Source organism: Sparus aurata, chromosome 13 (genome assembly GCF_900880675.1).
Source record: "Sparus aurata chromosome 13, fSpaAur1.1, whole genome shotgun sequence".
Taxonomy (NCBI): Eukaryota; Metazoa; Chordata; class Actinopteri; order Spariformes; family Sparidae; genus Sparus; species Sparus aurata.
The window spans coordinates 26,501,656-26,518,506 of NC_044199.1; the positions used below are offsets into that span (position 1 = coordinate 26,501,656).

The 16,851-nt window shown below is 39.5% G+C and overlaps 1 protein-coding gene across 3 annotated transcripts in view; it reads left to right on the top strand.

Annotated features, from left to right (window-relative positions):
• gria4b (glutamate receptor, ionotropic, AMPA 4b) overlaps positions 1 to 16,851 on the top strand; it is a 146,774-nt gene that overhangs the window by 100,726 nt on the left and 29,197 nt on the right. For 2 of the 3 annotated variants that reach the window (XM_030436965.1, XM_030436966.1), the window contains exons 8-10: positions 903 to 1,007; positions 2,856 to 2,966; positions 12,897 to 13,103. In XM_030436965.1, coding sequence (XP_030292825.1) covers positions 903 to 1,007; positions 2,856 to 2,966; positions 12,897 to 13,103 — 423 coding nt within the window. Of the gene's footprint in view, positions 1 to 902; positions 1,008 to 2,855; positions 2,967 to 4,049; positions 7,174 to 12,896; positions 13,104 to 16,851 lie in introns of those variants that run through there. The other variant, XM_030436967.1, reaches the window with a different exon arrangement.

A 16,851-nucleotide genomic window follows, 5' to 3' on the forward strand; every position in this document is an offset into this window, starting at 1 on the left:
TTATTTTTAAAAACATAGTAAAAAGGTAAAAAAAAAGGTTTTATATTGCTGTTGACATTATTTTCTGATTTATCGAGTGATCAAAAGAAATATCTGAAATTCCCTCCATAAAAACCTTTGACTCTAGTTTGCCAACAAAATAAAACAAGAATTTTGAACCTGGCTTTATCCGATAAAATGAATGCTAATGTACGTACATTCATTGGATAATGCCTAATTTGCATATTCAAACATAAAATATCATAAAATGTTTTTCTTAATGTAAGAAATGAACTTGGAGGTTTCATAGTGATATCTACAAGTTTAAGTTTTTTCCCCTCTTGTCTTATGTTTTGTCTTATGTCTGATTTACAATAAATACCTTTAAATATTGTCTTTTCACACTCTGAGCCAGAAGTCTTCATTTCAATAGCATTACATACACCAAAGCTGCCAATTTCAACTCTATCTATATTCTCAAGTTCTCAACAAAATGAAAAAATAATTTTGAATTTGGCTTTACCCAATGTTCAGATTGCTGTTTTTGAATTTTATGCACATTTCTTTTCTTTCTCAATGCATCATTTACATATCTAAACCTACTATTTCATAAGACATGTAATACAAAAAGAATCAATTGGTGAAATTTCATAAAACTGTTAAAATATCTATTCACCTGCTGTGTCTTCCTGTCAGAACAGTCTTCCATGATTTCCTTTTACTTTTTTTTTTTATCTGCTTTCGTCACTGTTAAACATCTTTATAAAATCTGGTTTATTACAAACTTGTGAGGGAAATTAACCTGAATGGACCTTCAGATGCTGATGTTTGTCCTTCAACAGTTCTGTGGAGTTAATGAATACTGTTTGCTGTTGTTATATCATATCATATTCATTTTTTCTGTGTTCCTTCTCTGTGTGCAGGTCCGGTTGCAGGGATTAACAGGTAATGTCCAGTTTGACCACTATGGCCGCAGGGTCAACTACACAATGGACGTGTTTGAACTGAAGAATAATGGACCCCGACGGGTAAAACATCACACCACCCTGCTTCCATTTTGTGTTTTGAATGAATATTTGTTCCAGTAAAGTCAGTAATACTGTATATTTTAGACAGAAATATGTGCCCACTGCTGTCATGTGTAGTATCTGGAGGCTGGGATGATGCAGTATGTAGTGTGGCGTTTTCTATTATCGTCAAGTAGGTTGTAAAAAAAAGCTCCAGCCTCTCTGCGTCTGGTATGAAAGGATGGATGTCTGTTGAGAAAATGCAGGTAAAATGGAAAGAGAGAGAGAGCACTTGTAAGAGTGATGGTGAGAGGATAAAATGAAATGGAGAGCAATCAAGGTAGAGAGAAGGAGGAGGAAGAGGGGAGGAGGGAAGAAGGGAGGGACTGGGGGAGGGATTGACTGAGGGAGGGAGGGAGCAGAGAGGAGTTCCCATCAATCAGAAGCTGCTTTGGCCTGTCTTCCTGCAGCACAGCCAGGGTCCTGTCAGGACACGGTGTGTGTGTGTGTGTGTGTGTGTGTGTGTGTGTGTGTGTGTGTGTGTGTGTGTGTGTGTGTGTCACAGCAATTCTACTGCATTTTCCATGTTCCTCAATCATCCTGATTCCCCAGCACACACAGAGGTATCAGCCAATCACAGCTCTCCGTTCCCTCTGGCCAACCAGCAGCCAGCCTGCCTGCTCAGTGTTTCCTCTCCCTCTGATTGATAGCTGCTTATGGTCGCAGTCAAAGCCGTGGTCTGTTGAAAGATACAATATATCAGTTTGTTAGAATAATTGCAGATATTGGCTCATCACATATTAGCTGAGCAGTGCCCTACCATGGGCGTCCTCTCGATGTTCCTTAGACAGAAGATGGTGATATTGTGACCACAACATACCATGTCTGTCAGTTCCAGTTGGTCAGTTTGACCCTGAAGGATTTCTGGAAGATGACAGTAACATCAGCTCAACAGTGAAATAGCTTTGACAAAAAAGAAGCAGAACAACATAGATCTTAAAACTGGAATCTTGCATGAGGGCGTTTCAGCTGAGGCTCTGCAACAATTCATTATTAGAAGTGAGTGTTTTAAGGAGGAATCACAGTAGGATGGGATGAGGTTTTGATTTGAACTGAGATGCATCGATCCACTTTTTTTTCACTTTCGTATCAATTCTGATACCTGAATGTGGGAACTCGTAATTCAATAAAATGATCTTGAATCTACTTGCTTGCTTTGTTCAGAGCTTTCAACAGAAGTTCATTCGCTTCATCAGAATGCTTAACCAGAAAATACTTTTTAAAACCATTTTTACCGGAGAATTAAGTCATGATTTTACAAAGAAAATTAAAATAATTCTGTGGAGCCTTTGATTGTTATTGGAACTGAACATACTCAAAATATTGTTTCCATTGTTTGATGGAATTTTCACTTCATCCATATTCAGGCTGATCAGTGTTTTATATTCCAATCACTAGTGTTCATCACAATATTTGTCTTTATTTAGACAAAAGAAACGATTGTAAATGTTATCATAGCAAAAGGTTCTTTAACTGTAATGTTAATGATTGTTAAAATGTAAGTTGCCTATTTTTCAACCCATTTCCACTAAATGTGTCATTATTGATGGACTTTCTCAAGACAGACATATTGTTGGACCATTTCACTTATTTATAAAACCAACTGTTTTATACCAAGCTTTGCATTTGGGCCAGAAAGGCCCAGATATTTTTTTGGCAGAAGCGCAGAGCTCCACTACTCTGTTTTAGTCATCAGGTTTGAGTCAACGACAAAAGTAATCCACAAAGATAGCACAGCGAGTTGTACACTAAATGTACATGTACACGTGAACACATACACAGTCTCATTCATGTTTTGTATCCGGGTAGATCGGCTACTGGAATGACAAGGACAAACTGGTTCTGATCCAAGACTCTCCGCTGCTTCCAAACGACACGTCTGGCATGGAAAACCGCACAGTTGTAGTCACTACCATCATGGTAAGAGACCGGCATGTTCTCGCCAACACACACACACACACACCCGCACCTATGCACACACATGCAGTCATGTTTTTAGCAATTTGTAACACCAGGAGACTTTATTATCTAGAGCTGCTGCAGATCACATAATACTTGAAGGATATGCAGGGTCATGAGCCTGAGCTTCAGTGGGAACACATCAGACCAGACCACATTTCCTTTGTTCAAGTATTACTACAGTACTCTCAGGATTTGCAGTTTAACTGCGGTATTTCTGGGTAATTCTTCTTGTCTGATGCTGTTGTATGTGCAGAAACAAAAGTTTGACTATTTTAGCTTTGCAGAAAATCATCAGGAGTAAAGTTTTTTTGGCAACATTTCGAGCAAAGAGTAGTAAGGACTGCCATTATACACAGACACTCGACATCCTCAGTGGGAGAAATCCATCCCTGAAAAGGTAGAGACTCCAATTACCCAACATTATCAGCCCCAATAGACCAGAATACAGGAGCGTGACGACATCATCTCCCCTCAAAGTCCACTTGTGTAGCCAAAAAGCCGATTTCATCACACATAACTCCTTCAACACTGATGATATCCCAGGATTTATTTTGCAAGGATGCACGTTCCCATCCAATGCTCACATTTCCCACGCTTAAAGGCCCTTATCTTGTGCACTGACAGACCAGAGTTCAGGGATCACACATGCTTTGTTACAGCAGTAAAAAGACATTTAAAGAAAGCAGCTTTCTTTTTATTACTCCAGTAGAAACTTCTGAATCAACTACCGTCACTTAGATTTTCTTTTATTGCACCGATAAACATAAAAAAAAAAGCGGCCAAACAGCTCTTTTACCAGCTGCCGTTACTGTTGTTTTTTTTTGTTCTTATTGCACAGATAAAAGAGTTCATAAAATCAGTCAAAGCATTTTTACACATGATTGAAATGAATGGCCTTTGCATGGCATGTGAATCTCTGGCTGTAAGCAGTGACTCTGACTAAAGCAGCCAGATGTTGAGCGTACATGTAGCAGCTGAGTTGAGGAGGGAAGGAGGTGGGAATGGAGAGTCACAGCTCAGCACAATCCTCCCTCTTTTCAGCCCCTGATGAGGAACCCCATTTTAAGAAACTGAGCCCCAGTTGGTGGACGCAAGCAGGATATGAAAAGCCCTTTAATGGCAGAGTGACGGACACAACAACCCGAGCCCTAAAGACTCTGGGCGAGAGGAGAGACACAGCACCTATGTTAATGGACACCCTGTTCAGAAAAATGAACAAGAAATGGAGCCACTCAGAGCCGTAATGGAGCCCCTCGAGAGGAAAATGAAATGCAAATGGAGGGAAAAGTCTCTTTTAAGGACGTGGATGGACACCCATTGGGGCTAAAATGCTCCTAAAAGCACAGTGTCTGTTTACTAGCAAGCTCCCACTACACCTGTTTGTGTGTGTTAGACTCATACATTGTCATGCCCGGTGTGTTTGTGTGGCCAATCACAGTTTGAATCCCATCCTGGTTCCTCGATGATCTATGGACCCTAAACTATAAAGCGTGGCGGTAGCAGGATGTTGAATGTACATTTTGTCTAACTGAGTTCCTCTTTGCTCTAAATCTGTCACTTTCTCCGTCTACCTGCTCTACTGTGCAGTACATTACGCACTCGGAGGGCTTCCTGTAAGCTTTAAAACAGCTTAGAAAGACTAATGCGCTCATAATCATCCAAGTTCATATCCATCACGCTTTTATGCAGCATGATATTATAGGTACATTGTGACGGCTGCCTTTCACTCCCGCTTTAAATGTTCATCAGAGTAATGTTTGTTTAGCATAAACTTAATGAAGTGTCTCAGTGTTATATTACATCACAGCTGCCTGCATGTCTTACCAACTTGTAGGGAGCCGTTATAAAGGAGCAGTTCAACGTGTCGGAAAATAAGCTTGGGTTTTGGTTTGTTCTGCAGTGAGATCTGCATCAATTTTGTCATCTGGCTGTAGATTTAAAGGCAAATAGTAGCTCTTAGCAAAACATACCCCGGCGCTTCTCTTCACTTGAACTTTAAAAGATCCTTGTAAGGCTTTTATACTAAAGCAAAAACAAAAGAAGAAGTGGTGATGACTGTATCGATTTTCTGTCACGTTTTCGTCAACACGAGATCTAAGTTTAAGTTCAGACAAAGAATTCAGGGCAGAGGCAGAGAATCAGACCACATGTGTTTTGTTTTGGCGCCACACTAGAGTTCTGCACAAACCTGACACAGAGAATCCAAATCCAGATCATACCTGCGCCAATCAGACCTGACCTGAATGAAATCAGCAAGAAGTAACAAATATGAGACCTGAACCCTAACCCGAGACTATAATTTGGGAATTTTGTTTGATGGATTTCATTGAAAGTGTGTATAGTTATTATTTGTCTTTGGTTTTAGGGTCTTTATGACGTCTCAGGCAAAGCTGCCTGGAGGTTGGCGCATTAACAGTGAAGCTCCCATAGTCAAGCCCAAAGTTTGTGTGTCGTCTTATTGGCAGGAGGAGGCTGGAAGCTTTGATGAAGTGAAGTCTTGGCTCTAAACCCCTCCATTGCACTTTAAACCTGGCACACTGTCAGTCTGCCGAAGGGCAAGAGGTACAGTACAGTACAGTCACAGTCCTGCTTTAATTGACCTTTTTTAGTGCTTTGTTTAAGGAAGTCCTAGGAAGATGGACATGGCTGGATTTTGTGGATAGAGATTGTTCTGACAAACTGACAAACAAATAGCTGTTTTGACAAAATATTGGGCATCATATGAACAGATTTGTTCTTGTTACATTCACCTATTTCCTCTTATTTAAAATTGCTTTTAGGCACAAACAGAAATCTCTAGTGGTGCATGTGCAAATAATCAACAAGGGGAACTTTTCTGTTTTTTGTATTTTGTCAGCAGTAACTTTGAGTATTTCATCATGATTATTTAGTGTTCAGATCTCCAACAGCAGGACAACGTTATGCTCCAAGTACTTGTTTTAACTCTGGATTAACATTTCTATGAATGAAAGTTCCATTTGGGGACATTCATTTAGCCAATAATCAAGTTTTGACATTCATCAAGTAGAAATAAATATTTACAAAACATTTTTGCAGTAAGAGGGTTTGCGAAATCCAAAAATTATTGCATTACTTTTGAAATAAACAGAGACAGAACAAAAAATGTTGAAGTGGTTTATACATCAGTGTGGTTGTTTTTTCACCTAAGTCTTAAATTCTGCTTTGATTCTCACTTTTACTCGTGTTTTTATTGCTGCAAGTGACAAGGACAGACTACTCTAAGTGCACAGGTTGCATATGAGGTCGAGGCTCAACTACAATATTGGCATTCATTAAAGCTCCAAGGTGAAATAAAACCCTTGACAGGACTTTGCGGCCCCACTGCAGCATCTACTCAAGGGCACTTCATGTGGAAAAAAAGGACAGTGGACATTTGCGAACATGTTTTGTATTTATGCTGCCCCTTTTTAAATGTCATACAGCTGTGTTGAATTCAATAAAAATGTAATTAGAGCCTCAAGCGGCTCCTGATGACCGAGACCTAGAAATGAGTCGCTTATCCAAAAGGGTCACTGTGTGTTTGCTTCATAAAATCATGTTTTTTGAGGTCAAGTTATTGTACAAAATGGACGCACATTCTGCTGCTTATTGCTGCTCATATTCAAACAGAATGTGCGGCAGATTGTTTATCTTACACAATCCACAAAACACTCACAAACCAAGCCAAACAGGCAGATTTTAGAAAGGCTAACAGTTGTGATGTGGCTGCATGTGTGTGTTTGTGTAACGTACGTACATATGGATTTGTGTGTGTACGCGTGCGTACGTGCTTTTAATGGCATGTTAATTAGTCTCATTAGGCAGTGAGTGAAGCAGTGTGGTTGAGATTATTGACCAGCCTGTCAGCCTCACTGGCCTTTGCGGTGAAGACCTCTGAAGCACGGCTCTCTTCTCGTGCCAAAAACACTGACTGCATTCTTTATCTCTGCCACTCCCTCTGCTCCCCCGGCTGCCAGCGCTGTCATACACCCTGCTATCATAAAGCATATGGTTTAGAGCGGTTTCCCTTTGATACATCTGCAAAGATCAACTTGTAAATTAAGTTTTCATCATTAAAATGATTGAGATTCGTTAAAAGCTCATCATGAATTCCATTTATCAGTTGTTGTAAAATGTAAGAAATTGTCAGTAAAAGAAAACATGATATTATTGTCCTTGGAGTGTTGCTTATAGAATAATGAAAGCCACCATGTGTAGAATTCATTTTGGGATGGTCTGTGTTCTGCTTGTTTTTTCGGTTGTTTTCTGACTAGTTTTCTCATAATGGGGTGGAAGAGCCGTCTGCCACAGTGTCTCTTTTGACTGTACCTACACATACTGTTGGGGCTTAAAAGTTATAATCCTTAAGATTTCAGTCCTGGTTGATCTGGCAGCAGTCATGGTTACTGTGGAAACAGCAAATGTGGTTTATGATGCAGCCAAACAAGCTTTCAGTGTTTTAAAAAAAGAATTTGGTCAACAATCAGCCTTTCTGCATCATGCCATGAGCCAGTGATTTGATGGTGCACATGCTGTGACTAGTTTTCCATATAAAGACAGAGAGCACCAAAATGTTTGTTTCCTTGATGAGGATATCCACTTGTGAAGCATCTGTGGCTTCTCCTATCCTGTCCCATCACTCTGCAGTATGCAACAGAGATCAACTGTTTAAAAAATACAAAAATGAACAATGGCTAGTTTTTGAGAAGCATTTTAGTTGAATAATTGCTGTCACTGTTAACCACGACGACAAATACACTGCATTTCCAATTACCACTTCACAATAAGTTGATAGCCTTTAAAAAACTGTCATTTGTGCTTCACCAGGAGAGGCTTCATTTAACAAGGAGAGTCCCGTTAAGGTTAAAATAACTCTTTTCAAGCAAGACCTGGCCAAGACAGTCAGTTGTTTAATCAGGTGAACTAATGCAGTGCCCGTAAGAAATATGTATTCCTATAGAAAAGTGGGAGGTTAAGTAGCTTTTTCATGGATGGCCAAATGAGGCTGTGTTTGAAGGTGGGACGTCAGGGATATTTAGGTTTGTTGTGAAATCCGATATTCCAGCGTATAATTGGCCGTTTTTGACTGTTTTTGATTTTGCCATTATATTTCATCTTAAAAACTATTTACTTGGTGTCATTATTTTCAGCACAACCTCACATGTGTGACTGTACGGTTATTTTTTTATTTTGACAAAATGTATTTACACAATGGACAAAAACATAAAATCCGATTAGAAAAAGTTCGATTTTTTTACTGTGAAAACCACAAATATGTTTAACAAACCATTTTTTATTACTTATAATGCAAATATAAATTGTTGTTTGCTAAATATGTGCATACATTTTAAGAATTTACAAAGTTATATGTAACTATTTACATTTAAATGCAGGCAATGCTCAGGTCTGTCTGAGCTCCTTCCAGCTGAATGAAGAGCTGCACTGCCTGCTCCACATTCAGCTTCTCCTCATTATTCTGACTCATTAAACAAAAAACCGACTCTACTACACACTAAACACACTACACCAAACACTACATAACACACTAACTATACACTCCAAACACGCTAAATGTCACAAATCTCTCAACTCTCAATATCGCTGTCTCTGTCGCTGTCTCTACAGTGACTGTTGTTGCCTGTCATTCATCCGCCTCCGTCCCTCCACAACTTCCTGTTCCTCAACAACCAAACTTGCTGCTTGGACACTTTCGTGACAAAAGCCCGTTTTTACCGTTTCTTCCTGCACCGGACACAAAGCAAACGTGCAATGTTCGCGAAAAAGCGTGGAGGACATTATTTACCCTAAGTCCGGTTTTGGACGTGCCGGTGCGTCCGGTCCGTCGACTCGGGAGGTGGGCCGTGTGGGTGGGCTAGCAGCTAGCTACACACGAACATCCACAGATTCCGATTTCATTTTGTTGTCCTGGCGTCTCTGGATTTCCTCAGACCCGAACAGACTTGGTCCAGACTCGTTTAGTCTCATTAATCCACAACAGTCAGTTTAGATGCACAGAACAGAACTGGACCGAACCGCCGGCAAAATCCCGGTCCAGCTCGCTCCGCTGCAGGTATAAATCTGCTTGTTTCTTAAGGTATGTCGTGGGTTTGAGCTCTGCAGTGATTGGCTCTGTTGCGCACGTGACTGTGGTGGCTCCGGTTGACAATGCTCGCGGAATTTGTAAAGCATTTATGAAATAATTTATTAACGGTATCAATGCAGTCCAAACAAATCCGACGTTGCACACCCTAGAACCAAGCAGCAGCCATGTTGAAACTCTCAGATCAGTCTGATCCTGATCCGCAGAGATATTTGAGGAACACACACACACACACACACACAGACACACACAGACAGACAGACAGACAGACAGAGATTCCTTGCTTTTATAGAGAGATGTGAAACTTTGGCTTCCTCAGGACTGTTGCCTCTACTTCTTTGATTTTGGATTTGAATGTATTTAATGAGATTGAGTGTTTGAGTTTCAAGTCATTCTATATATTCCATGCAGAGAGTTCAGAAAACACACATGCCCTTTTTCTGGCCCGGCCCTTTAGGATCATTAAACAAGTTTTGAAAATGCAAATAGTACTGAGTGGCACATCACTACTTTTTAATTTGGAGTAGAGGCTGTAAGAAATAACTTCATAAAGCTCTGACAGGCTTTTAGTCTTGTGAAGTAAAAAGTGGGGCTGATGTCAATGAGATAAAATTGCAAACATTAATGCGCTGAGTCATTTGTGGTTAGGTAGGATATTTGAATCCTGGAATGGCAAACCTACAATTGAAAACTCCGATATAGAAATTACATTGACATCAATATATAGTATCAAAAACGATGATATGAATGATGTTTGATTTCATGGAAATTTTAAGGATCATAGCTTCAGGAAAAAGACTCCTGCACACTGTCCACTTCACTTGCAATTAAGTTTATTGACAACAACATTTTGGTCCTTGGACCTTTGTCAGGTTATCTTCAAAAAGATCATAATTTGAAAGAAAATTCTGATGGGGAAAAAAAAACAACAACAAAACAGACTGTCCCAGACTCTCAAAGGCCCCAGGTTTACTGTGTGGCAATTTAAATAGATTAAATACTTGCAAATTAGTATGCTAATGTAGTTTTCACCCCTAAAGCAAAAACATATCTTTAGATATGTTCTGATCTGGTTTATAGAAGGTTGTCCATATCTCCAAATCTAACTTTAAACCTTCTGCATTTAATCGGATTTTCCCTTAACTATCTCATAATTCTTGAGCACATTCGGGATGTTCGCTGGTTTCTTTCTGAGTCTGCTGCGTGACTGGTTGCATGGCTCAGTGTTGCCATAGGGCCTCAACAGCAGGTTAGCCCTTCTTTTATGCATTTAGATTGTATTTCCGTATATTAATATGATCTGAGTTTGCAATAACTACAGTGTGCAAAGGTACAGAAAAGTGATAGATTATATAGCTAATGGCAAAATGTGTTGTAATAAGCTTCATAATTCAATGCATGTGTAAATTCTGTGAGGACTACGCTTAAATATTTCTCTGAGATTGCAATTATTAGATTAACATTTTTTGAAAGAGCTGTTGTAAGACATATATTTCATATTCCAAATGTCTTATTTTGACAGGAAACTCCTAAACTGTGGTATCTGTTATGTTGTACATTAACATTTTGTTGTGCCGCAGGCTCAGCCGAGCATTTGCATTCTCCCCACTGAGGAGTCTTTGGTTACCTTGCTTTGGCCCGGGGCAATGTCAAGCAAACACATCTGAGGAATAAATTGCTCCCGTTCTCAATATGCAATAGGCTGCCTTCCATGACAAAAGCAATTTGTTTTGAAATATGAGTGCAGAAACCATACAAGGTTTACATTCAGGTCACTTTCTTAGCAACAGCGGATCTAATGATCTATAACCCACCGCTGGTCGCAGCGCAGACTGATGCATCTACCTCTGATTACTTTAAGTGTTTGAGTCCAGTCAGGCTTGTTTTACGTATTAAGTTATTCAGTCTGACTGCAGCTCATTTCTCACTTCCCTTCAGCTTTATGTCTGCCTCCGTTTCTGCTTAGTCATACTTTCCCCCTTTCTCTTTGAATCTCTGTGTATCATGCATCCACATTAACGCTTTGATGATTTTTCTCCCCTCTCCTGCCTGAACTCCAGTCTGTGCTGTGTATATACAGCATAGGGCTGTCATTACGATAACACACGCATTGTCCTTTTCTGTTTTACGCTGAATTATCTTCAGCACAAAAAAGTTAAAATGCATCCCCCCGGCAGTCAGTTTGAAGTGCTTCTTACATTTAAAGCTGCACTTTGCAAATTTGGACAAGCAGTCAAACTCCTTGTTTGATCATCGGTATGAAAGATGAACAGCTGCGTTAGAAAAAGTCTGGTTCTCTGCTGGTGTACATAAAAACTTAAAAAGATAACCCCTACAGTAAGGAGGTTTAAATTCAACCCAGTCACCAGGATAAACTGTTTACAAACTGTCTACATTTCATACATTCCATATTCACATTGCTACAATATGTGACCACTCTTCAAGACATACATCTTCGTACATCTGTACCGGTGAAACGATTGAATATTTTTTGAGAGACTTTTGGACACAACCAGATATTTAAGCCAAACCATGATCTTATCCTTACCCTAACCAAGAGTTTTTATTTTTCATAAGCATAAGCAAAGGATTAACACAACATAAAATCTAAAAAAGGAATCAAAAGAAACATAAAGTTGCAACATAAAAAAAGGCAAGTTTGCAACATACATTGCCAAGATTTATTCTGGGTTGCACAATTTTTGTGTCTCTCACAATGAGCTGAAGCTGAAGATTAAGTTGTGGAGAAAACTGATTTTCCCTTCTACAGCTTAAATCAATTTAGTTTTGAATTATGTTTATATTTCTTCTGCAACTATGGCGCCGTGTTTTGTTCCTAACTGCAACATTCTCAATGCCGAAACCTGAACAACTGAACAGGTCGAATGTCAGTGATCCCTGAAACTACATATATGACTGCTCCCACAACGACAGAAAAAACAATTACAGATGACCGCTTAAGAGAACCAGCAACAGACGAACCGGACTGGGCCTTCGTCGTCATATGGTTACCGCTGAGAGCCAGTCGCAGTTTGGTTAGGTTTTGGAAATGATCATGGTTTGGGTTAAAAAAAAAAAGTAAGATATTTTAGTAGTAGATAATGTAAAAGATACGCTGTGTAAGTGAAATTCATTCACGATATTTGAATTAAAACGTTATGATCATAACTTGAAAGATTTTTTTTTTCATGTATAAGAATACAAAACAGTCAGCTGTTGAATGTTTTAAGTTTTTTTTCCGGTGCAGCTTTAAAATTTTACTATTTTTCTTCCTTTATGACAAATCAAATGTTTTCACTGTAATGTTCTGAACAAAATGAATTTCTGAAGTGAAAGTGAAGGGATCTTGTGGAGTTTTCTTGTTAACAAAGAAAAATCGTGGAATGCATTCTCTGCTAATAAAACTTTTAAAGCTTGCTGTAAATTGTTTCCAACCCCGTTTGCTAGCTAGCAGCCTTCTTCTGCTGCCTTTGTATGTTTCAACGTGCCATCAAATGCCAATCAATGAAAAAGCATGACACCATCAGCAACAATGTCTATTGCTTCACTTGCATGCTTGTGCATGTGATACAAACAAGATGGGGTCCCGGTCATCAAAACATTTTTCCATATCACTCTTAGTTGTGAAAAAAAGACTCCACAGGGTCCCTCTAACCTGAGCACCGGTTGGTATCAGTGAGCTGCAGCTCCTGTTTGTCATTCTGTTGTCTGTTCCATTGTGCGAGCCCTCATGTCCGTGTGTCTGTCCGTCTGACGGTTTGGTTCACTGGTTATGGTCCCTTGTGTAGGAGGGTCCCTATGTGATGCTTAAGAAGAACTGGGAGATGTACGAGGGCAACGACCAGTATGAGGGATACTGCGTGGACCTGGCCTCCGAGATCGCCAAACACATCGGAATCAAGTACAAAATCTCCATCGTTCCCGACGGGAAGTACGGCGCCAGGGACCCGGAGACGAAGATCTGGAACGGCATGGTCGGGGAGCTGGTGTACGGGGTAAGAACACTGTTATTTACTCTTTGGATGACAGGAAGTCGTTCGTGTCCCAGCTCCCTGAAACACTATTCAGAACAGAAATGAGCTTTTCATGGAAGCTGAGTCATCTCATCCAAACTTTAATTCTACGCTGTCAGTAAGATTCCGGATGATAATGAGAGACAATGTTGTGTCTTCCTCTAATCTGTGCGGACTTTTCAGTTTTCTTAAAGCTGAAAATGGACAGAATTTATTCAGCTGAGTCAACTTCATTCTTTTCAAACTGTAAGCAGCGAGTCCATGAAAGCAAGACAATATTTTCATCATTTCTTATCCTGATGACCTTGTCATAATCACAGTAAAGTCATAAAAATTTGGACTCTTTCATATCTGTGCTTGTTTAAACGTCACTAATAAATTCCTGTGTGGAAACAATTCATCATAAATTCTCTGATAAAAGCCTCTATTAAAGTTACGGCAGCCGTGACCAGCACAAGTTAATAAAGGCTTATCACGAACACAAAAAACATCGAGAAGCGCGAGCTATATTAAATGAGTCATAGCTCAAATGGTAAATTAAGCTCCATGTAGATTGTTTTGGCTCCAAATTCAACACCACTCTGCTGCTCTGAGTTTTAACAAGCTTACTGTTTTCATTAATTCACTAAATGAAATCTTTTTCAACGTTTTTTGCTTTTTTGATCCCTGTTTAAACTACTGACAAATGATTTAATTAACTTCAAATTAAACGCATTACAGGAACAAGAGTGATTTTGCAGTTTGACCTGCTGGAAGGCTTTTTATATGTGAAACATATTTGCATAGTATTTGCAACAGTTTCTGACAGTCCACGGTATGTAACTTCTGCAGCGAGGCGTCGCTCCACCAAAGAAATGAGAACAAAAGATGCAGTTTGATGACATTATGAAGTAGCGTGGAATCATGGGAGTTGTTGTCTTACTTGTTTAACAACCCACTATTGCCAATGAAAATCTGTCTGACGTGACTCAGGCAGAATTGTTAAAGGGTGAGGAAATGTTTTATTCATGCTTGTGTTTAGTCACTTTCTGAGACTTCTTTCCCTCCTCTCCGACAAATCATCCGGTGTTTACTCAGAGGTTATAGTGAACCAGTGAAACACATGGTTATCTTGAGTAACATACGGTTAACATTATTGGAAATATTTGGATTAAAGCAAAGTACACAGCTCAACAAAATGTGTAACAAAAGTTGAGTCGTTCTCTACATTTTTATTGTGGAAATGTTGCATTTAATATCTTTACTTGCTTTTAAAAAGCAATAATAATAAGTGAATGAAAATAATATTTCTGTTAGAGAAGAGGGACCCAGAGCAACACAATGAGTGGTGGTGTAGTGATGAAATTAGTGCTGAGGAAATGACATTCATCAAGAAAACAGGTCAAACATGGAGAAGTTTGGATTAACAGCAAATGAACAAGGGGAGCAAATTAGTTTGTTGAAAATATTATTATATATAAAACATTCTGTATGTCTTGTTCTGTGCAAAATACAGATTTTAATGTTGATTTGACAGAATGTGTTAACAGGCAATATTTCTTGATCTGCAGAGTTCAATTTAATCTCTGTCTGAAGCTCCTGTGTGTTGTTTGCTGTGTCGATAATTAAACCCATCTGAAATGAAGTTGTAAACAGTCTCTGGTGGTGGTAATGCCAACAGGAGGAGGGGTATTAGTGGGGCATTAGAGCTGATCTTTTGGAGAGGTTAAAGAGGAAATGTGTCTTTGTGGAGCTCGTTAAAGAATCTCTGAGGTGACGGTTTGGTTTTGGGGTTTGAGATGTCTTTGTGCCGCTGACCTTGCTGTGGGATCAAAGTGGATGCAAGCTTGCAGTGTGGGATGATGAGAGGAGTGTTTGTGCTCCCGCACTATGTTTTCAAGGACAAAAAAAGTGACAATTTTGTAACTCAGAGTTGGAGGTTTAACAATCCAAAACATTTTTCGTGAAAAAGAAAATGTTCTGCTTTGTCACTGATGGAGACAGAAGAAGAAGAATTATTTGACCTTTATCCAGTTTACAAGCTTCTCCCAGGCTTTATCTCCGCTGTGCATGAGCAGCAACAGCAATTTGTCTGAGATAAATCTGTGTTACAAAAGGAGAAACCACAGTTTTTCTGGTCTTTTTTATTGTGATGAGTTAAGTGGCATTTTCACAAAGTGGCATTTTTCTCGCCTGTGCCTCTTTGGTGCAGTGAGTCACTGTGAAGTCGAGTGCAGCGAGTGCGGGGAGAGGCGCAGCTCGGGATATGTCAGGACTGATCAAGCAGTACACTGCACTTTGGGTGTAAGACTAACCAGGTTGGTCAACAAGCACAGGAAAAAAAAGTGCAGCTGTGTTCTTGGCGGTTTGCATCTCTATAACAAGCACTGTGAGCTTAACACATCCTGTACAAAAGCGTTGCTTTGGGTGGAAGACATGATTAATGTACAATTATAATTATTTTTTTTATTTATCTACCTTTCAAACTCTCTAATTAGCTCCAGATATGGGTCTATCACACACTGATTTTCCCAGAATAACGAGAAATATAATGAGCATTTAATGTGATCAGTTGCTGTCAAGATGTTCAATTTAAAATCTGGAGAAATTCTGTTAAAAATGCATTCACTACATTATATAACGGCTTATTACGGAAGTGAAATCTGTTTCTCACAACAACGCCACAAACAATAAATCGAAGAACGACAAAGTAGAACTTAAAAACAAGTGACTTATTTAAACTCAGTGTTTATGTCAGTCCGGACTTGTCGCTCGCCTTTGTGACATCGGCAGGGTCAGTGGTGTCAAATGTGCCCTTCATGAATTCTTCACAAAAGCATCACAAACCATGAATAACAAAAGCAGCAATCAACATTAATAATAGCAAATCTTTCCATCCTCGAGGGGGGGGAACATGATGCACCCGTGTCTGCTTGGATCGCCAAAGCAACACACAAACAGGGGTCACAAGGGACAGTGTTGATTGACAGCAAGATAGCACTAGTTTATTGATGTGTAAGGCTCATTGAGGCTCATTGAGGCTGATCAGATAAATGGCATTTTCATTTGGTCTTAGTTAAAAAAAAGTTTTAAAAAGACAGAAGATCCTTGTTATTTAGGAGGGCTTGTTGTTATGAGCTTCAATTTAAAACCTGTTTATCTTAAAGTAACCCCTAGAAATCCTATTTGATTTCCTATTTTTTAGTAATTTTTATTGTTGGAAAGTCATCTCACACTACTGATCAGCCGACTCTTTGCTATAGACACAGCTGCCCCAAAAAAAGGCTTGGAAAAGCATGTGGGCCAAAACAGTGAGCCACCAGGCGATCAAATTTAATTAATACTGAACACATGTCATAAGGAGGTCTACACAGAGGGTGTCCTGTACCCCATGTGTTGTTAGGTTTAGGCTATTAAAACACTTGAGGAAAGATGCTGGTTTTGGGTAAAACAGTAAAAAGTCAGTGTGTCTGCCTCAACCAAAACCACAATCTCTCCGTAAAGTGCCACCAAGTTCTTTGAGTTGCCAAAACATATATAATTGACTTTTGTTCCACAGATTGCACAAATCACACCCTGATTCCCCCTCACCGTCTGGTCATGCTCTCTTTTACCACTTTTTAGCTTCCTCTGTCAACATCCTGTCTTCAGTGTCTTATGACTAGCTGAAGAACCACAATTGTTGGTGTGTGACGCAGTGCTGTACAGCATCACACACTTCTTGCAGAAGACGGTACCCTTTCAGTCCTAG